This window comes from Eriocheir sinensis, chromosome 55, assembly GCF_024679095.1.
Source record: "Eriocheir sinensis breed Jianghai 21 chromosome 55, ASM2467909v1, whole genome shotgun sequence".
Lineage (NCBI taxonomy): Eukaryota > Metazoa > Arthropoda > Malacostraca > Decapoda > Varunidae > Eriocheir > Eriocheir sinensis.
The window spans coordinates 12216099-12239185 of record NC_066563.1 but is presented as its reverse complement, the minus strand read 5'-3'; the positions used below and the strand labels follow the sequence as shown (position 1 = coordinate 12239185).

Genomic DNA, 23087 nt, shown 5'->3' with positions numbered 1-23087 from the left:
TATCATTATTATCATTATTATCATTATTATCATTATTACAATTGCTATTGTTATTATTGTTATTATTGTTATTATTGTTATTATTATTCATTCATTCACCCCTTTACAGGTAAACCCAAGCATAGTCCTCTTTCGTCTGTATTTCCCAGATACTGCGAATTAATCTTTTTTTTTTCACCCTACCCCGTCTGAAACGCTCATTCCTCACCCTCACTCCCCAGAGAGGTGTTTTTTGAGCCTGGTTCGGCCTACACGTTCCTGGTGGGCACGCGCGACCTGGGGCCGCTGCGCCACATTACCCTCCACTGGGCCTACGTCACAGCCTATTACAGCCCCCTCAGCTGGCGCCTTCTCTCACACCCCACAGTGTTCGTCAATCGTGTGTACGTTCACGCCTTGGAATCGCAACACAGGTTAGGCAATTTTCTTGTTTTGTTTTACATCAAGGAAGCATTTCTCGGCTAACAAAAACAGGAAACGAAAATAACCTGTTAAGCATTGTTCCAGCAAAATGTAGACAGGACGAGTGGCTACGGGAGAGGTCAGTTTTGACATATTTGTGCTACAGTAAAAAAAAATGTATGCAGAAACAGAGCCTGGCTGGTGAGTTTAATTTTAAACGAGATAGAAGAATAATTATATAATCAGGTTTAGGGTTTTTTCAAATACTTTCTGGAGTTACATATTTTACTCTTAGATTTAGTTATTTATAACTTGGTTTACGGGGGTAAGAAAATCAGATCATAGAGGGTTTTAAGCAAAGTATAGAGGTCAGGTGCAGTGTTACTTCGCATGAATCAGAAAGATATTGTCAGTCTTGTAAGGGTTTTACACAAGGTCTAGAGGTGCATAGTCAGACTTTCGAAAAGAGAAAAAGATATGAGATTCGAGAAAATATTTTGCTATATATCATCAAATCTCATATCCTTCATCTTCCACTTTCTTTTCACTCATCATTTCTTTATATCTTCAATCTGATAATAATTTTTACGTGTTTCATTTTGTCTTTTTAGAACTTGTGAAATAATATACATATTTTTTTTTAATGTGAATGTTCATGAATATCATTTAAGTTCATATTTATATTAACTTAGAGTGAATGAATGTAAATGATATTCTACATTTTATTTATGGTCATTGATCACACCTGTACCTCGCTCTTGGTCAAGGAGACCTGAAATCCAAAGGGCTTCGTCTCCTCGTGCAGTGCCTCGAGAGCCATTACTAGAACCTCCAGTGACAATACAAGGCTTATTGCATCATCTTCAAAAACAAGATCAATGGCACTCGTATTGCCAATAGATGTTGCACAATGACTCTGGTCCATAACTCTGCATAGTGCCTGCCTCTGCCCAGTCCATACAAGTGTTAAAAAGTTTTGGCGCAAGGAAACAGCCCTGCCTCACTCCCGCGTTCACAGTAAAGAAGCTGGAGAGCACCCCCCCCCACACAAACACTACGAAGCACTTTCAGTCCCAAAATACAGGCCATTCAGCAAACCAATAGTCCTTGCATAAACCCCTCGGAGTAGACCTACCAGGCATGAACCCAGACTGCTCAGGTCTTTGCAGCTTCAACAGCTGATTGCGGGTCCGTGTCAGCAAATAGGTGAGGAAGCACCTTGCCTGGCACACTGCTGTGTAAAACCACGGTAGGTGTTGCAGTCCCGGCGGTCACCTTGAAAGGCACGACCAACCTCCTCTTCCACTCAGAAGGAATGATACCAGATTGGCATACGGCAGTCAAGACTGCAAGTAACACGCGGACGCCTTTCCACCTCTCTATTTTGCCACAGCCTCAATGAGATCGTCAAGACAGGCTTGGCTTTCATCGACTAGTTGATAATCATCCGCAACCTGCAACCCAGCAACTAGAAGCTGCATTCTCGGAGAGTCCACCATGTACCACTGCTTGACGTAATCAGCCCAACGAGCCCGCTGCCCATCCATGCATGTCCGACACGAGGCAGCCGTCAGCTAGCTGTTTGGATAGTACTCACCTGCGAGGTTGGCATGGAGTGGTGTTTTGCGAGGCTTATAAACAGGTCGAAGGTCATTTGCCCTCGACGTCCTCAGCGAGACCCCAGACATACCTCTTCTTGTCTCTCCTCAGGAGAGCTCTAATCGTACGCGATATAGCCCTAAAATGGTCCCGACTCCCAGCAAGCCTGTCAGCGTGACTCTCCTCATTATTCTCTAGCGTCTTTGCCGATGCAAGTCCACTCTTTAAACTCCCCCAGAACGGACTCCCATTTTGTTTATTTACCTGAGAGGTATCCTGATAGCTCTCCGAACTTTCTCTTTATTAACTTTTGCAACATTCGCGGTTTGAGTTCTAATCTCCCTTTTGTGGAACACCATCTCTCCTCCGCTAAATCTCACCTTCTCATCCCCACCGAAACACAGGTTTCAGGGGCTGCTGACAACAACCTCTACTCTGTTCCCTCCTACTATCTCTATGCTAAATTTCAATCCAAATATGGATGTTTTTTCTTATACGTCTTGGCCTGTAGCGCCGGTAGGTGGGCTTTCTTCAGGGACCTGGTGGTCGGCCCAAGGACATGGCGCAGGCAATTTTTTTCTAGTGGCGCCATTTATGCTTGGCTCATGCTGGCCTCTGGAACTCATTCTTTATTCACTTGGACTGTTTCTTTTAAAGTCCGGGTTGATGGGTGGTCTTCAGGACAGCATGTGGGTAGTCTTAGGCCACTAGGCGGTGACTGAAAAATCCCAGGTGGTAGCGGGCGGATTCGAACCAACGTCGTCCATGGCGTGGTGAATGCGGGGCTCGCACGCTAACCACTCAGCCACCGCTTATGTGCGCGATGACATCACTTGCTCTCGTTTCCCACGACCTTGACTCTTCAGAATTTTCCACGATTTGGCTATTACTTCATTGTCACTCTGTTACTAAACATATGGGCTGTTTATCTCTCACCTAACTCTACCAACTATGTAAAATTCTTTGACCATTTGAATTCCAAAGTGGAGCACATTTTGGCCAACTCTCCCTTAGCTGGAATCTCCATCCTAGGAGATTTCAATGTTCACCACCAGGTTTGGCTTTCATCCTTTTCACTGACCAGCCTGGTGAACAAGCCTACAACTTTGCTCTCCTCAATGATCTAGAGCAGTTGGTTCAGCACCTTACACGTATTTTCGACCACATTGGAGGCACGCCCAACATTCTGGACCTCTTCCTAACCTCTAATCCTTCAGCTTATTCTGATAATCTGTTCTCTTCGCTGGGCTCCTTACAACCTTATTTCTGTATTCTATCCTATCGTTCCTGTACAGCCTCTGGGCCCACCGAAAAGGCGGTGCCTCTGGCATTTTGCTTCAGCTTGGTGGAATGACCTGAGGATGTACTCTTCCGATTTCTCGTAGAATGGTTATTGCTCCTAGGAGAGATACCCCTCTGCGTGTGGGCGGAGCATCACTGAGGTGACTGTCTTTGGAATATAGGCACACATTCCATGTACTTTTTCTATCCAGCATGCTAAAAAAGCCTTGGTTTATTCACGCTTGTTCTCGTGCTATCAAAGATAGAGAGGCAGCTCACGAAAGGTACCATAGCCTTCGCACTCCTGCTAATCATGATCTTTACATTTCCTCTTGAATCGTGCCACATCTATTCTCCGACTCACCAAAAATACTTTCATTAATAGAAAATGCCATAACCTTTATTCTTTTAATTATTCCAGAGACTTCTGACACCTAGCCAAAAATATCTCCTCCAGTTTCACTTCTACATCTTTCCCTACTCTCCTTAATCCTGACGGCAGCACTACCGTCACATCTATCTCTCAAACTCTTCTCCTAAACTCGCTAAAAACTCCACTCTGGACGATTCTGGGCATATTCCTCCAACTATTCCCCCCTCTGACTCCACTATGCCTGTTATTAAGAATCGTAAGAATGATGTTTTCTATACCCTCACTGCCCTCAACCCTCAGAAGGCTTATGGACCTGATGAAGTACCTCCTATTGTCCTTAACAACTGTGCTTCCGAGCTGACACCCTGTCAGTTCAAACTCTTTCGTCTCTGCCTTTCAACAACTACCTTTCCTTCCTGTTGGAAGTACACCTACATACAGCCTGTGCCTAAGAAGGGTAACCGTTCCAATCCCTCAAACTACCGACCTACAACTTTACTTTCCAGTCTTTCTTAAGCTTTTGAATCGATCCTTAACCGGAAGATTCATAAGCATCTATCCATGTCTAACCTTCTATCTGATCGCCAGTATGGTTTCCGCAAGGGGCGTTCTACTGCTTGCTTTCTTATTTCACTTCTGGTCATCCTCTCTTATCCGTTTCAGTGAAATTTTCTCAGTTGTTCTAGATATATCGAAAACTTTTGATAGGGTCTGGCACAACTCTTTGCATTGTAAAGTACCCTCATACGGATTCTATCCTTCTCTCTGTACTTTTATCTCCAGTTTCCTCTCCGGCCGTTCTATCTCTAATGTGGTAGATGAACACTGTTCTTCCCCTAAACCTACCAGCAGTGGTGTCCCGCAGGGCTCTGTCCAGTGTTACGTCACCAGTGTCGTAACACTGGTGTGGTCAGGGGTCTTGGGAAAAGTAAAAAAAAAAAAAAAAAAAAACAGACAAAGAAAAAAAAAACTGGGTTGGATAGGCCTCAAAACACCAGGTTTTTTTCCCCTTAACCAAACAACAAAAGGAAAAGAATAACTTAAAACAAAGGAAATGGTGTAACGGAAACGCAAAATTAACTAAAGATAATATATTTGCCAAAAGTTAATATTTATATTAATTACACAAGAAAAGTAAAAGCCCAAGATTGCCTTAGCAAACACTCCTTTATCCTTTAAAAACATGAATTAAATAACAGAGAAAGCACAAAACACTAATGAAAACACTTGAACGAGGGGCAGCATTGAATACAAGGGCAAAGCGTGATAAACACGAAAACACTAAAAACGGCATACGAAAACACACACAAAATAAAAACCTTACCTTAAAACACTAACGACTCTCTCGCTCCCGTAAAAGAAAACACACGCTTGCAGGCGTGGAAAAACTGCAGAAGGCGCTGCAGGGACACAAAAGGGGAGAGAGAGGAGCCGGCCTCCCTTCTAACTCGACGTGAACGGGAACAAACAAGGGAAGAGCGAGTGACCTAGGGTCACTCCTTATATTGGGGCGACGGCCGCCTCGCCGCCCCGCGAGCGGGTTGTCAGACGTTGCTGGCGGTGCGGGACAAAAACTCCCCCACGACAACTCAAAATACATATTTTAAGTTCAATAAATAAATCCTAACTTAAACATAAAAAGAATGTATACATAATATGTTACAATACATAGAAACGAGCAGAAGAGATATAAATGAAAAGAACAGCCCGGCGGCAACACTGACCCCGGGTCGTCGCGCGGGGCGGTTGCTATGGCCCAATCAGAACAAGGAGCGGCTGGTGGAATATTCCAGACCCCGGGTGGTCACTATGCCGCTCCCCAAAACCGGAAATATCCAGTTCATGCTGGGTCGGCGTGGGTGGACATGCCACAGAACAAAGGGTCACACAGCGGCCAAATGGGTGACCCCCACCGTGTCGGTAAAAGAATAAAAAAAAATGAAGGTCGGGAGAAGCCCTGCCGTACCACCAGTCTCCCACTCTCTTTCCGTTATTCATGAATGATCTTTCCACAACAAACTGTCCCATGCACTCATACGCCGACGACTCTATTTGGTATTAATCAATTTCTTTCAATAGAAGACCCTCTCAATAGGAATTACAAGGCTCTAGACGGGAGACGGCAGAACACTTAACCTCAGACCTTGCTATTAATTCCAATTGGGGCAGAAGGAACCTAGTGTCCTTCATTTTTTTATGCGTGCCAGCCTATGGCGCCGGTAGGCTTTCTTGAGGGGCCTGATTGGTGGTTGGCCCCCGCCCGTCATGGCGCAGGCAAGTAATATATAGTGGCGCCATCTTTTCTTGGCTCATGCTGCCCCCCGGTGCTCTTTTTTTATTCACTTGGACGGTTTCCTCTAAAGTCCGGCTTGGTGGGTGGCCTTCAGGACAGCATGTAGGTAGTCTTAGGCCACTCGGCGGTGACTGAAAAATCCCAGGTTGTAGCGGCGGATTCGAACCCGCGTCGTCCAGAACGCGGTGAATGCAGGGCCCGCACGCTAACCACTCACCCATCGCCTCAAAAACTCAATTTCTCCACCTTTCAACTCGACCTAATCTTCCAAACACCTATCCCCAATCCTTCGACAACACTACGCCGTCACCCTCTTCTATACTAAACATCCTCGTTCTATCCTTGACTCAAAATCTTAACTGGAAACTACACATGGCTTCTCTCACTAAACAGCTTCCTCGAGGTTGGGCGTTCTGTATCGTCTCCGCCAGTTCTTTTCCCCCGCACAGTTGCTATCCAGATACAGTGGCCTTGTCCGCCCTCGTATGGAGTATGCATATCACGTGGGGGAGGGGTTCCACTCACATAGCTCTCTTAGATAGCGTAGAGTCCCCTTTCCCAACCCTGGGGTCACGACCCCAAGGGGGGTCGCCAAGCGCTTTTCCTGGGATCGCCAAGACCTCAAAATATCAAACATGGTGTTATTATGTTTTAATACCACATATACAACTAAACTAGTGGTGTCGCGGTCATGTCTGGAGGTGCATGATTGTGGTCGCCTGAAGGAAAAAATGTTGGGAACCACTGTAGAGTCTTATCAACTCCCATTCTCTTTCTGACAGTCTCCCACTTCTTCTTCTTCTATTTGATATTTTCACGCTGACTGCTTTTCTGAACTTGCTAACTGTATGCCTCCCCCCCCTCCTGCGGCCCCGCTGCACACGACTTTCTACTCAAGCTCATTCCTATACTGTCCAAATCCAATTACGCAAGAGTTAATCAGCATCTTCACTCTTTCATCCCTCACGCTGGTAAACTCTGGAACAATCCTCCTTCATCTGTATTTCCTCCTATCTTCGACTTGATCTCTTTCAAGAGGAGAGTATCAGGATACCTCTCCTCCCGAAATTGAGCTTTCTCTCGGCCACTCCTCTGAACTCTTTCTTCTTAATAGCAGCAGTGAGTAGCGGGCTTTTTTCCATTATTGTTTTCTTTTTTTTGCCCTTGAACTATTTCCTTTGCTGAAAAAAAAATCCTCTTAGATCTCGGGCGCTCTCCAATGTACTCCTTGGCAGCTCGAAGATACTCATGTTTGAAGGTATCCCACAGTTTTACAGAGTCCTCCTGAGTGCCGATCACATTGAACCCCTTTGAGACTGTCATTGTATACTCGTGAGCCCATGGCAGGTGTTTCAGTATTTTGTCGAGATGGCACACAGTATTGTTGCTTCTAGAGATTCTTTTAGACCTGACATGAAGCTTGAGTGTTGCAACAAGCCTATGATCCGTTCCAAAAAAAGACAGCACTGCAGAATACTTTGCAGATCTGAAGAATACCCCAACGAGTAGTTAGGAGGATGTAGTCAATCTCTCCGGCATTGTTATACCAAGTCCAGTGGTACAGATCAGGTCTCTGGTACCAAGAACCTGCAATTCCCTACCTCCTGGATCAGCAAAATTCATGATGAGAGAGCTGTTGAAGTTCCTGGTATATGAAACATGGGGACCAACACATAGCTCGCAGCCAATTCAGTCAGTGCCAGTAGTAGCAATGAAGTCGCAGGGGACAATGAGTATGTCCCGAGTGGGGCTCTGGTCTAATACGGAGTCTTCAGTTTCGCGCATCTTGGTACAAGCGTACACTGCAACAAGAGACATGAAGCCCAGTGTGTGCTTCATCCTCATACACATGATACGCTCATCAACTGAAGTAACCCCAATTACAAATGGTTGCAGTTGGCAGGAGATGGCCCCTGAGACAGGCACCATTTCTCATGCCGGATGTCGAACCTGTAGTAGGTGACCCCTGCCCCTAACTGTTCTCGTCACTGCCTGGCGTCTTCTCTTCAGAGTCCCACTGTACGGTAGTCGGTAATCCTCCGAGAGATGCTCCGGACATTCCAGGAGCCCGCACGCAAAACCCTGCGAACCAAGCAGATTCCCTGAGCTGTCAGATTTGATATCACTTTTTTTTTTTACACCTACGTCGGACAATAAGACTGAGTTGATGGGTGTGAAAACATGAGAGATTGTAAAAAGTTGTAGAGATACTTAGACACTATACACTAATGGAGTCATAAGTGGGAAATTGAATCAATTAAGGGAAAACTCCGCCGTGAAAATATGAAAATAGTTTTCAAAAAATACGAAATTGACTTATATGGTCTATGGCAACACCGTATCCTCTGGTTTTCGAATGGCAGATTTTTTTTCAGTCAAACATAAATTTAAATGCCAATAGCGAGGAAATTTGACCCGTAAGTTGCGGGACCATCTTGAAGAAAAATTCCGTCAGTGCGGCTTATGCTAGCCTCAGAACGACCATTTAAAATTGGTACTTTACCCATATCAACGGACTGGCTTCATGAATGTGCAGACGACAATTATAATTTTTTTCAATAAAACCATTAATTTGATCGGTTATTTTAGTCGTAATATAAATATGATGGTTAGACATGACAAATATCTCTCGTCGTTACGGCTGAAAATACCGGGCTCGTTTACGCCTCTATGACTGGCGGCAGCAGGTAAAGGCAATTAACAGATTAGCAAGGCAGTTAGACCTTTTTGGATTTAGCCGCCTTGCCAGGTGTCCTGGGGTTATTTGAAGGGGCGTAGTAGTATGTTTGTTTGTCTGTTTGTGTGTGTGTGTGTGTGTGTGTGTGTGTGTGTGTGTGTGTGTGTGTGTGTCGGAAAGGAAATTCTCTCTCTCTCTCTCTCTCTCTCTCTCTCTCTCTCTCTCTCTCTCTCTCTCTGGCTAAGCTCGTAGAGGACGCCTGGCTAAGCTTTGAAAATCACTTACTCACTCAGCAGAACATATTCGTCCCCTTGTGCGAGAAACGAATTAACACTAATAAAAGCCCACCGTGGTTTAATAGCGAAATTAAACAATCAGTCAATGAGAGAAAATTGTTTTACAGGTTAAAGAAAGAACAAAGCACGCCCGAAAATATTAGACTTTATAATGATGCCAAGCGACGAGTAAAAACACTAGTATGTCAGGCAAGGCGTAGCTATGAAGAAAATATTGCAGCCAACTGTAAAAATAATCCGAAATCTTTCTTCAGTTACATAAACAACAGAAAGGCGATCAAAAGTGGTATTAAACCTTTAACAAACAGCGACGGTGCACTAATGACTGACAGCTAACACATTGCAAACCTCTTAAACAATTACTTTTCCTCGGTGTTTAATACTAACAGTCTTCCTCCCACTACCACCAACACCAGTACTATTGTAAATCTCGAGCATGCATTGCCTAATTTTGAAATAACAACCGATGAAGTCCTTAAAGCTCTCCATTCACTTAAAACAAATAAAAGTCCCGGACCCGACAAAGTATATCCTATACTGCTTAAAGAAACAAAGACCGAAATACTCTCCTCCCTCACTACCGTATTCAATATGTCCTTGCGACAATGCATCGTCCCATCGGATTGGAAAAAGGCTAACGTGACACCGATTTTTAAGAAAGGAGACAAAAAAATACCAGGTAACTACCGACCCATTAGTCTAACTTCAATTGTAGGTAAGCTACTCGAGAGCATAATTAGAGACAAAATTGTGAGTTACCTCGAAAGCCACTCATTAATTGGGGATTCACAACATGGCTTCCGTAACAAAAGATCCTGCCTGTCAAACCTACTGACCTTTTATAACGATCTCTTCTCAGTTTATGACGTAACCAAATCATTGGACATAGTCTATCTTGATTTCCAGAAAGCGTTTGATAAAGTCCCACATCATAAATTACTTTATAAATTAAAGCAAATAGGCATTCACGGTCAAGTAAACCAATGGATCGCGAATTGGTTGAGCAACAGACAACAAAGAGTTGTGATTGACGGATTTAACTCAGAGTGGGCGCCGGTCACTAGTGGCGTCCCTCAGGGCTCGGTTCTTGGCCCAGTGCTCTTCATTATTTACATCAACGATGTGGATGTTGGACTCAATAATCGCATTAGTAAATTTGCAGACGACACAAAGTAACTCGGTTCTCACTGACGAAGACAGGCAAGGCCTCCAAGAGAATTTGCACAAAATTTCAGCTTGGTCGGATAAATGGGAGATGCCCTTTAACGTAGACAAGTGCCAGGTCCTTCAAGTTGGAACAAAAAATAAGTTCGATTACGAAATGCGCGGCGTTAAACTCACAAGCGTTCAATGCGTTAAGGACCTGGGGGTCAAAATCGCGTCAAACCTCAAATTCTCACAGCAATGCATCGATGCAGCAAATAAAGCGAACAGAATGTTGGGCTTCATTAAAAGAAACTTTTTATTCAAGAATAAAGATGTAATACTTCCGCTCTACAATAGTTTAGTTAGACCCCACTTGGAGTATGTGGTACAGTTTTGGTCTCCCCACCATGCTAAGGACATTGCTAAACTAGAAGGTGTTCAGCGTCGAGCAACAAAAATGATCCCTTCCTTGCGCAACAAATCCTACGAAGAAAGGCTTTCCACCCTTAACATGTTCTCTCTTGAGAAACGTCGCCTCCGAGGAAAACTGATCGAGGAACAATGGCATAAAACTCAAATGTAGACAAGTAAATTCAGACTGCACCAAATTTTTCTTCACCAACGTTGTAGTGCGAGAATGGAAAAAGCTCCCACCATCAGTGGTCCAGTGTAACACGATTGACTCCTTTAAAAATAAGCTCGACCGTCACTTCCTTGAACTTAATATTAACTAGAGTAGAAAAGCAACGTTTTGGAGCCATCTGATTAATGTAAAATCACCTAGGTTTAAGGACAGACCACCTAGTCTGGACCATGGGGTCTGTGTGGTCTGATTTTCTATGTAATTCTATGTAATTATCTCTCTCTCTCTCTCTCTCTCTCTCTCTCTCTCTCTCTCTCTCTCTCTCTCTCACACACACACACACACACACACACACACACACATAAAAAAGTAAAAACGTAAAGGTATACAAGGTCATTTGAAAAGAAGAGAGAGAGAGAGAGAGGAGGTGGATTAGGAGAAACTATTAGGGGGATTAGAAGGGAAAGAGGGGGAGTAGGACCGACCTGCTGTTTCACCTGCCCTCGGCTTAGGTCAGGTTAAGTTAAAAACTTCGTCAAAAATTGCTAAAACGCGGCCGCCAATATGGGTGGCCTCGCAGCCGCTCTCCATCCGCCATCTAAAGACAGATCCTCTTCTATCCACACCACACTACATTCACACAACACACACACCTTTTCCAAAAATTTTAAATTCAAAATGGCGTTCAATAACCATGCCTCGGAATCCCCGCCGGGGGGGGGGGGGGGGGGGGATACCACAAATTCCCCCAGTGAGGGCTCCCTTTCTGGCTGCCGACCTGAGAGGTGTCTGAATAACTCCTCGAGCCTTTTTCTTATAAATTTCTGCGACATTCGCGGTCTTCGTTCTAATTTTCATTCTGTGGAACATCATCTCTCCTCATCTAAACCTAACCTTCTCTTCCTCACCGAACCACAGGTTTCTGAAGCTACTGACAGCAATATCTACTCTCCTCCCTCCTACTATCTCTATCCTAAATTTCAATCCAAAGCTGGATGTTGCGTCTACATGCGCAACGACATCACTTGCTCTCGTGCCCACAACCTTGACTCTTTAGAATTTTCCACCATCTGGCTAAGATTTCATTGTCATTCTACTACTAAATACATCTGTGATGTTTATCTCTCTCCTAACTCGACCAACTATGTAACATTCTTTGACTACTTGAACTCTAAAGTGGAGCGCATCTTGACCCACTCTCCCTTCGCTGAAATCTCCATCTTGGGAGATTTCAATGTTCACCACCATCTTTGGCTTTCATCCTCTTGCACTGACCAGCCTGGTGAACAAGCCTACAACTTTGCTCTTCTCAATGACCTTGAGCAGTTGGTTCAGAACCCTACACGTATTCCCAACCGTCTTGGAGACCGACCCAACATACTAGATCTCTTCCTTACCTCTAACCCTTCTGCTTACTCTATCAAACTGTTCTCTCCGTTGGGCTCCTCCAATCACAACCATATTTCTGTATCCTGTCCTATCGCTCCTGTACACCCTCTAGACCCACCGAAGAGGCGATGCTTCTGGCATTTTGCTTCAGCTCGGTGGGACGACCTGAGGATGTACTTTTCCGATTTCCCGTGGAATGATTATTGCTTCCAGGATTATTCAACTTCTTTTAATAGAAGACCCACCCTTCAGGAACTTAACGACTCAAGGCTGGAGGCTGCAGAACGCTTAGCCTCAGACCTTACTATTATTTCCGATTGGGGCAAGAAGAACCTGGTGTCCTTCAACGCCTCAAAAACACAGTTTCTCCACCTATCCACTCGACACAATCTTCCAAACAACTATCCCCTATTCTTTGACAACACCCAGCTATCACCTTCCTCAACACTAAACATCCTCGGTCTATCCTTAACTCAAAATCTCAACTGGAAACTTCATATCTCATCTCTTACTAAATCAGCTTCCTCGAGGCTGGGCGTTCTGTACCGTCTCCGCCAGTTCTTCTCCCCTGCACAGTTGCTGTCCATATACAGGGGCCTTGTCCGCCCTCGTATGGAGTATGCATCTCATGTGTGGGGGGGCTCCACTCACACAGCTCTTCTGGACAGAGTGGAGGCAAAGGCTCTTCGTCTCATCAGCTCTCCTCCTCATACTGATAGTCTTCTACCTCTTCAATTCCGCCGCAATGTTGCCTCTCTTTCTATCTTCTATCGATATTTCCACGCTGACTGCTCTTCTGAACTTGCTAACTGCATGCCTCCCCCCCTCCCGCGGCCCCGCTGCACTCGACTTTCTACTCATGCTCATCCCTATACTGTCCAAACCCCTTATGCAAGAGTTAACCAGCATCTTCACTCTTTCATCCCTCACGCTGGTAAACTCTGGAACAATCTTCCTTCATCTGTATTTCCTCCTGCCTACGACTTGAACTCTTTCAAGAGGAGGGTATCAGGACACCTCTCCTCCCGAAACTGACTTATCTTTCGGCCACCTCTTTGGATTCTTTTTAGGAGCAGCGAGTAGCGGGCTTTTTTTTTATTAATGTTTACTTTTTTGTGCCCTTGAGCTGTCTCCTTTGCCCAGCGCATCACAGAGATAATTGTCTCTGGAATGGAGGCATACATTCCACGTATTTTCTCTACTCCTCATGCTAATAAATCTTGGTTTAATCACGCTTGTTCTCATGCTGACAAAGATAGAAAGGCAGCTCACAAAAGATACCAGAGCCTTCGAACTCCCGCTAACCATAATTTTTACATTTCTGCCCGGAATCGTGCCAAATCTATTCTCCGACTAACCAAAAACCCCTTCATTAATAGAAAATGCCAAAACCTTGCTTTCTCTAATTCTTCCCGTGACTTCTGGGATCAAGCCAAAAATATATACTCCAATTTCACTTCTTCCTCTTTCCCTCCTTTCCTTAAACCTGACGGCAGAACTGCCGTCTCATCTGTCTCTAAGGCTGAACTCTTCGCTCAGACTTTCTGTAAAAACTCCACCCTGGACGATTCTGGGCATATTCCTCCTACTCATCCCCCCTCTGACTTCTTTATGCCTATAAGTAAGATTCTTTCTAATGATGTTTTCTATGCCCTGTCTGGCCTCAACTCTCAGAAGGCTTATAGACCTGATGGAGTGCCTCCTATTGTTCTTAAAAACTGTGCTTCCGTGCTGACACCCTGCCTGGTCAAACTCTTTTGCCTCTGCCTGTTAACATCTACCTTTCCTTCTTGCTGGAAGAATGCCTTCATAGAGCCTGTGCCTAAGAAGGGAGACCATTACAATCCCTCAAACTACCGTCCTATAGCTTTGCTTTCATGTCTATCTAAAGCTTTTGAATCAATCCTTAACCGGAAGATTCTAAAGCAACTTTCCACTTCTGACCTTCTATCTGATCGCCAGTATGGTTTCCGCAAGGGGCGTTCTACTGGTGATCTCCTTGCCTTCCTAACTGACTCTTAGTCATCCTCTCTTAGCCGTTTCGGTGAAACCTTTGCTATTGCGCTGGACATATCAAAACCCTTTGACAGGGTCTGGCAGAAATCTTTGCTTACCAAACTACCCTCCTACGGTTTCTATCCTTCTCTCTGTACCTTTATCTCAAGCTTCCTCTCTGATCGTTCATTTCTGCTGTGGTAGACGGTCACTGCTCTTCCCCTAAACCTATTAATAGTGGTGTTCCGCAGGGTTCTGTCTTATCTGCCACTCTCTTTCTGTTGTTCATTGATGAACTTCTTTCTAAAACGAACTGTTCTATCCATTCTTACGCCGATGACTCACCTCTGCATTTTTTTGGGTAGGCGGTGGCGTAGGTGGTAGCGTACTGGGCTCACATTCACCGCGTGATGGACGACGCGGGTTCGAATCCCCACGCTACCACTCGGATTTTTCAGTCACCGCCGAGTGGCTTAAAACTACCCACATGCTGTCCTGAAGACCACCCATCAACCCGGACTCTAGAGGAAGCCGTCCAAGCGAATCAAGAACGAGTTCCGGGGGGCAGCATGAGCCAATGCAAGATGGCGCCACTATAAACACTCGCCTGCGCCAGAACGGGCTGGGCCGACCATCAGGCCCCACCTGGAAGAAGCCTTGGGCCGACCATCAGGCCCCACCAGGAAGATGCCTACCGGCGCAACAGGCAGCGACGTAAAAAAAAAAAAAAAAAAAAAAAAAATTACTCAACTTCTTTTAATAGAAGACCCACCCATCAGAAACTAAATGATTCCAGGATGGAGGCGGCAGAACGCTTAGCCTCAGACCTTACTATTATTTCCGACTGGGGCAAGAAGAACTTGGTGTCCTTCAACGCCTCAAAAACACAGTTTCTCCACCTATCCACTCGACACAATCTTCCAAATAACTATCCTCTATTCTTTGACAACACTCAGCTGTCACCTTCTTCAACACTAAACATCCTCAGTCTATCCTTAACTCAAAATCTCAACTGGAAACTTCATATCTCTTCTCTTACTAAATCAACTTCCTCGAGGCTCGGCGTTCTGTACAGTCTCCGCCAGTTTTTCTCCCCCGCACAGTTGCTATCCATTTACAGGGGCCTTGTCCGCCCTCGTATGGAGTATGCATCTCACGTGTGGGGGGGGCTCCACTCACACAGCTCTCTTGGACAGAGTGGAGTCAAAGGCTCTTCGTTTTATCAGCTCTCCTCCTCTTACTGATAGTCTTCTACCTCTTAAATTTCGCCGTCAGGCTGCTTCTCTTTCTATCTTCTATCGATATTTTCATAGTGGCTGCTCTTCTGAACTTGCTAACTGCATGCCTCCCCCCCTCCCGCGGCCTTGCAACACACGACTTTCTACTCAAGCTCATTCCTTTATTGTCCAAATCCCTTACGCAAGAGTTAACCAGCATCTTCACTCTTTCGTCCCTCAAGCTGGTAAACTCTGGGACAATCTTCCTTCATCTGTATTTCCTCTTGCCTACGACTTTAACTCTTTCAAGAGGAGGGTGTCAGGACACCTCTCCTCCCGAAATTGACCTATCTTTCGGCCACTCCTTTAACTCTTTATAGGAGCAGAGAGTAGCGGGCTTATTTTCCACATTTGTTATCTTTTTTTATGCCCTTGAACGGACTCCTCTGCTGTAAAAAAAAATAAAAAAAATAGGGCGGTGTCGCATGCCACGGGTTAAATGGCTACTGGTTGGGCGTGGCACGCTGACTGCGGCGCATTAGCTGACATCCCAAAGTATGAAATAAATGTTGAGAAATCAAACATGCAGCAATCTTCAGGGTGAAGTTTGTAACCCATGTAACAGTTTTGGAATACAATTTGGGTAGGCGGTGGCTGAGTGGTTAGCGTGCGGGCCCCGCATTCACTGTGTGATAGACGACGCGGGTTCGAATCCGCCGCTACCACTTGTGATTTTTTCAGTCACCACCGAGTGCCTTGAAACTACCCACATGCTGTCCTGAAGACCACCCATCAACCCGGACTCTAGGGGAAACCGTCCAAGTGAATCAAGAACGAGCTCCGGGGGAGCATGAGCCAAAAAAAGATGGTGCCACAATAAAACACCTCCCTGCGCCATGACGGGCTGGAGCCGAATACCATCTACTAGGGCCCCTTAAGAAAGCCTACAGGCGCTTTAGGCTGGCACGTAAAAAAAATATATATGGATATGAAAAGTGCAACCTGCTCACAAAAATGTTTGGAACAAATGAATACAAAGAAAAATCATTATAAATGAGAGAAAAGAGAAGAATTACACCGAAGAAAACAATAAAGAAGAAGAGGAAGACAGACAAAGGAATTCCAACCGATAGCTATGCACCGATGAGGGGCGTGGCTCGCCCTCACACTCTCACCTTTGAGAGATTAATATCTTTATAAAGGGGAGACAAGGTGCCTGATCCTCTTATGCACTCACTGATATGTGATTACTGATCCCATAAAATTCATATGAAAGTACCATTGACAGTATAGTACCTTCACTGGGCCAAAGAACTTCAGCAAAACTTTAATCGTGTTTTTTCTCAAAACTAGTACAAAATGAACATAACATTATTTTTTGGTTTTATTTTCTGCACGATTTCCATGAATGTTAGGACATACAAGATTATATATTGTAGTAAAATTTTTCGATTTTTTTTTAAACGGCATTGTTTAGATGTATGGAAGAATTAAAAAAATCAATAAATAAAAAAAAAGATTTTTACTGATTGACAAAAACAGTTTTCAAAAAAACATCTTGACAAATTCTTAGAATAACAATGAATTATCAGATGTGCATGTCACAGAAGATCAGTAAAAAAATGTCTGAAAAAAAGTATTCAGATTTTTCATAATAACAATGAAAAATAATTTTCGTAAGTTTTCATTTCATCTGATCTGCTTCAAATTTTCAAATGAAAACAAAGGTACTAATATATACACCATACAAATTATTCATGACCACAGATGCAATTTTAATCCACGGCGGACTCTCTCCTAAAAGGAAATATCATGGAAGGAAAGACCCACATTGAACAAAAATATAGAACTATAAATGATGTACCAAGCTAATGAAGAGAGACACCACGCCGTAATACAAGACACTGCCATCAACAATAGAGGACTGTCATCGAAAAATTGTGTTAATAGCATATCGAAAACAAATACAAAATGTTACAAAATATGAGTTATTTTTTTTACGTGGAGTATTGTGTTGAAAATAGTTATAGCAACCATGATAAGACCAAATATGCAATATTCAGCAATATGTGGTCCGTTCACAAAGATTAACAAATAGGTGAATTTGAAAGAATACAGATATCATCAACAAAAATGTTCCAAGGAATGGCAGGCTTGACACACGAAGAAAGGTTAAAAGAAACTGATCTAGCATTAGAGGGACAAGATGAAAAGGCTTATTTGTTTTATGTATCTAATAAGTAGAAATAGAGAAAAGAGAGCTGATCCTGAGGTTATAAAGAGGTCAAAGAAGCTTGAAAAGACACATAAACACACTGAGAGGGACCTTTAAGAATGCATGAGTGATGTAAAGAAATGCAATTTTCCCCACAGAATCATAGACGCTAGGGATGGATTTAATGAATAATAAAAGACTGCAGCGAAGGGTGTTAAGAAATCGAAACAAAGGCTGGAGCATAGCTAGGTAAACACACACACACACACACACACACACACACACACACACAACTTCACACACAGACTACCAGCATGGGTTTAGGGCAGGTCGTTCCACAGAAACAGCTATTTTACAGTTCATATCTAATGTATATCAGTATTTAGAAAAGAAACATTATTTAATTGGATTATTTTTAGATTTATCTAAGGCATTCGATACATTGAATCACAAAATTTTATTGAGTAAGCTAAGTCACTATGGCGTTAGAGGTAGTCCCTTAAAACTATTTGAAAGTTATTTAACCAATAGGTCACAAGCTGTATATTGCAACGCCACGTATTCTTCTTTTAGGGCAATCAACAAGGGTGTACCGCAGGGGTCAATATTAGGACCGATACTCTTTCTCATCTATATAAACGACATTGTTAATGTAAGTTCAAAATTCAAATATACGATTTATGCTGACGATACAAATCTTTTATTAAATAATGTAAACATTAACGATCTTCATGTAAATTTAGTTACAGAACTAGAAAAAATTAATTATTGGACTAAAATTAATGAATTGAGTCTGAATTTTGCAAAAACTAATTACATATTTTTTCAAAATCGTTCATTACAATATAACATTCCTCCTATAACCATAGAGGGAAACACATTAGACAGAGTAAATTTCACAAAATTTTTGGGTGTTTACATAGATGAGAATATGAATTGGAATCAACATATTTCATTTGTCACAAATAAATTAGCAAGGATGTGCGGTATTTTATACAGAGTCCGCAATAATCTCACACCTGAATCCCTCACTAGTATTTATTACACACTTTGTTATCCCCATCTCACCTATTGTGTATCAGTCTGGGCCTGTACTTGGCAGTCCTTCATTAAGAAAATATCAGTAGCTCAAAATAAAAATTTTAGGTGTATATTCTATATGAGTAGGTTTGAGTCAACACGAAATATAATTAATACACAAAATTTTCTTAGTTTTCCAAATATTCATAAATATTTTTTATTGTTAAGCATTTACAAGTGCCTTACACAATATTGTGGAGGTCAGCCTTTCAGACTGGTACACACATCATACAACATTCGAGGTAATGATATCAATCTCATATGTCCACAGTTCAGAACTTCTCTCTTTAAGCACAGTATATTATACTCAGGTCCCCAAATGTGGAATTCATTGCCTCTACATATTAAGACTCTTCTCAATCATATAAATTTATCCATTTAAAAAAAATCTGTGAAAACTTATTTATATAATTGTCAAAGTAGTAATCAAATGTAGTGTGTGGTTTGAACTTAGTTTCACAAGTGTAATGTTCATTATTATTATTATTATTATTATTATTATTATTATTATTATTATTATTATTATTATTATTATTATAATTGATATCGTTATTGTTATTCTCAGCAACATATTATTATAATTATTCTTATTGTTCTATACGTTAGTTAATAATATATTAGGTACCAATTTTGTGCCAATGTAAACATTAAATAAAATAATATAATTCCATGTCTGTCGGGAAGCTTCGGCTTGACAGGCTGTGCCATTGCCATGTTTTATGTTATGTTTATATATAACAATATTCTTATATTTTAAAGGCAATAAATATTTACTTACTTACTTACTTACTTACAATCACCAACACCATACCATATACTACACCATGACCACCAGCACCACCACCGCCACAGATATGAGTTCTGTGGCCTGGATCAAACCTTTCCTTCGGGTACTGAGCGTCGCCTAGAATGGAGAGCAGGCTGCCCAGAAGTACCTCAGCCTTCTTCATCCTCCATTCTCGCTTCCTTCATCAACTTTGACGTGGAGGACACACTCTTGAACAACCTACACACCATCAACAGGTTAGTGTGCTGTGTTCTTGCTCACTACTACTGTAATTCTTTCAAGAAGGGAGTATTCAGATTCAATTTGATCAAAAATTATATTGTGATATACATAAAGAGGAAAAGGATAGATGCATTTTTTTTCCCTCTCAAGGGGTGTCTTGACACTCCACTATTGGCGTATTAAGGTCTGACAACCAAGAAATGGTTTACAAACTGAGTGGTGGATGAGTGGAACATACTTGGCAGAGATGTTGTGAATGCTAATACGATATACACATTTAAGAAAACGTAGATTAGTCCATGGATAGCTAGGTTAGGTGGGGTTAGGTTTACAGGAGCGTCCTTATACATGCCTACCGGCCTCGTATAGACTCCCTCTGTTATTATGTTCGTCTCTTTATTTGGTGCCATATCCCAAATGACTTATGAAACAACCCTGATCTCAGTTGTTGATTATATCCATTTGTGTGTGAAACAAAACAGAGGAAGAAAAAGAGGAAGAGATAAATGTAATGCCGAGTGCGACAGGCATATGTGACACCGAAAATAGCTTCATTAGAGATAGAGAGAAGACTATCAGACGGACAACACACAAGATACAATTAACACAGTTTTTACGAAAGTTCACAACTCACGCTGTACACATGTCTTATTTTATGTTACGAAAGTTAGCCTCAACACGGTTGAAAACTTTTGGTAGACCACAGTGTCTCATATATTTATTAATATTCCTCCAAAATACCTGAGACATTCTGGTAGAAATCTGAAGGTTTCTGAGTCGGATAAAGACCCTAAGATGTTTCAAGATTCAGGATAATCCCCTGTTGAAATAGCTAACGGAGAGGTCATGTTGGTGGCGTACGTTGAAGCTGCTCGGTCGAGTCGGCAGAAATAAATAAACAATAAGGAAGGCGTCTCCGATAAATTCTAATTAATTATTATACCTTATATGTGGCACCGAAAATAGCTTCTTTAGAGATAGAGAGAAGACCATCAGAATAAAGAGTCGTGCTGTGAGGCATAAAGTATGAAAGTCATAAGAGCAGCTAGCATGGAGTTAATCAAAGGGAAGGAAAAAGACCATAAGATGATTGGCCTTGGACTTTTTGCTCTACGTAACAGGGTTGTATGGGTGGAGCCTCCTTAATAAATGAGATGAATACTCCATAAGTGGGGGAGAGGAGCTTGTAAAGAGTGACCATCTTGAGGTAGGGAACAATACGATACAGAACGCTTATCCATGGGAAGCATATTTACTTCATATATATATATATATATATATATATATATATATATATATATATATATATATATATATATATATCGTCTGGGTTGCTCCTTTTATATGCGCGTTCTATCTTCTGATTGGCTGGTGTGGCGTGTACAAGTAGCGCGGTGAGTGCTGCGCGGCGTCCCTCGCTGCGCAGGTGCCTAGGTGTTGTTGTTTTCGGCTATTTCTCTTCTGCGTTGGTAAGATTTGCAGATCTTGGGCTTGAGTGTTCATTGTTGGTCCTAGATCTTCAATGTAGAGGGCTTCCAGGAACAATAGTCGGCGGGGGTCAGTTTCCCTGTCAAGTATTTTCGTTGAATCTTCTAGGTGGCTGCGTGCTAAGGTTTCCTTGTGCTTGGCAGTGTAGTGGTTCTTGATAGCACCATTTTGTAGGTGGCATGTTAAGCGCCTAGTCAGTTTTGTCCGTGTCATCCCGATGTATGTATGAGGCCCACAGTCCTCAATAGCGCAGGTGTGCTCGTAGATGACATGGTCTTCCTGAAGAGGTGCCGGTGGTGGTGTTTGGCGGTTCTTGATTAGTAGGTTGGCTGTTTTGGAGGTCTTGTAGTAGATGATGAGTGATATGGTTTGGTCTGCGTTTGTTGGTTTGACATTCTTGTGGATGATATCTTTGATCACTTTTTCATCCTAGGCACCTGCGCAGCGAGGGACGCCGCGCAGCACTCACCGCGCTACTTGTACACGCCACACCAGCCAGTCAGAAGCCAGAACGCGCATATAAAAATAGCAACCCAGACAACCCAGCGCCAGCACTCCTCGGACGAGCACCCGGGTGGTCCTTCTACGGAGGCGAGGTGGACCCGTGGGGTCATCCTCGCTTAGGGCCACCTCTCCGTGGTCAAGTCGACCGGTCGGCTGCTCGCACGAGTACCGCTACGGGTGTCTGCTGGGCGCCTGCCCAGAGAGCCCGTGCCTCCGTCGCTGCTCGGCGGCTTTTACCCGTGGCTGTGGCGGCGGCGGAGGCTTCCCTACACCCGCCGCACCCCAGCGGCGGGTTCCCCCGTGCGACGGGCCGTCGCATAGACAAAGGCCCGTTCCCCCTTTTTAGGGGGTAAACCTAAGAAGAAGACAACCCAGCTCAGTGGAACGCCAGCACTCCTCGGGCGAGCAGCCGGGTGGCCCTTCTACGAAGGCGAGGTGGACCTGTGGGGTCATCCTCGCTTAGGGCCACCCCTCCGTGGTCAAGTCGACCAGTCGGCTGCTCGCACGAGTCAGCTACGGGTGTCTGCTGGGCGCCTGCCCAGAGAGCCCGTGCCTCCGTCGCTGCTCGCCGGCTTTTACCCGTGGCTGTGGCGGCGGCGGAGGCTTCCCCACACCCGCCGCACGCCAGCGGCGGGTTCCCCCCTGCGACGGGCCGTCGCTAGACAAAGGCCCGTTCCCTCTTTTTAGGGGGTAAATCCATTAAAGAAAAAACCCCAGCTCAGTGGAACGCCAGCACTCCGTGGGTGAGCAGCCGGGTGGCCCTTTTGCGGAGGCGAGGTTGACCCGCATGGTCATCCTCGCTTTGGGCCCCCCCTCCGCAGTCAAGTCGACTAGTCGGCTGCTCGCCCGTGTACCGCTATGGGCTGCTTCTGGGCGCCTGCCCGGAGGGCCCGTGCCTTCGTCGCTACTCGCCGGCTGTTACCCGTGGCTGTGGCGGCGGCGGAGACGTCCCTACACCCGCCGGGACTTAAATTGCCCGCCCCCCCTTACAGGGCCGCCTTTGAGCAAAGGCCCTGTCCCCCTATTTAGGGGGTAAATCTTGCGAACAAACGAACAACCCAGCTCCATTCAGCCTGAAGATGTTCCCTAGGCAGGAACGAAACGTTGCAACCAACAACCCAACTTTTGGACAGCTCCTCGGGGCTTTAGACACGGTAAAAAGAGAGTTGATAAGACTAATAGAAAAAACGCAGCAGAAGCTCAACAATGCAGAAACAGCAGTTTCATTCAACCTCGTATGTTTAAAATATAAATATATATATATATATATATATATATATATATATATATATATATATATATATATATATATATATATATATATATATATATATATATATATTGTTGTTTACAGTGGCCTGACACACCTCGGCAACGGGCAGCTGATCAACAGCCTGGCGAGCTCTACCAACCAGCTGATGGAGGCTGCCATGCAGGGAAAGAAGAGGAAGAGGAGGAAGGGAGTTGAAAGGAAAAGAGTGGAGTTTGTTGAGTTGAGGAAATAGCGGCCGAGTTCGTGGTAGTGAATGCGTGACATAAC

General features: G+C 43.8%; 1 protein-coding gene and 1 long non-coding RNA gene across 2 annotated transcripts in view; one reads left to right on the top strand and one right to left on the bottom strand.

Moving 5' to 3' along the window:
• Positions 1-227: 227 nt before the first annotated feature.
• Positions 228-23087, top strand: LOC126984086 (uncharacterized). Its single transcript, XR_007736400.1, has 3 exons — positions 228-413; positions 19399-19569; positions 22902-23087. It is a non-coding gene; the product is annotated as an uncharacterized LOC126984086 (long non-coding RNA).
• LOC126984084 (organic cation transporter protein-like) overlaps positions 18222-23087 on the bottom strand; it is a 77804-nt gene continuing 72938 nt past the window's right edge. Inside the window, exon 8 of the mRNA XM_050837493.1 lies at positions 18222-19552. Within this exon, the coding sequence (XP_050693450.1) occupies positions 19493-19552 (60 nt within the window). The 3' untranslated portion in view covers positions 18222-19492. The remainder of the gene's footprint in view (positions 19553-23087) is intronic.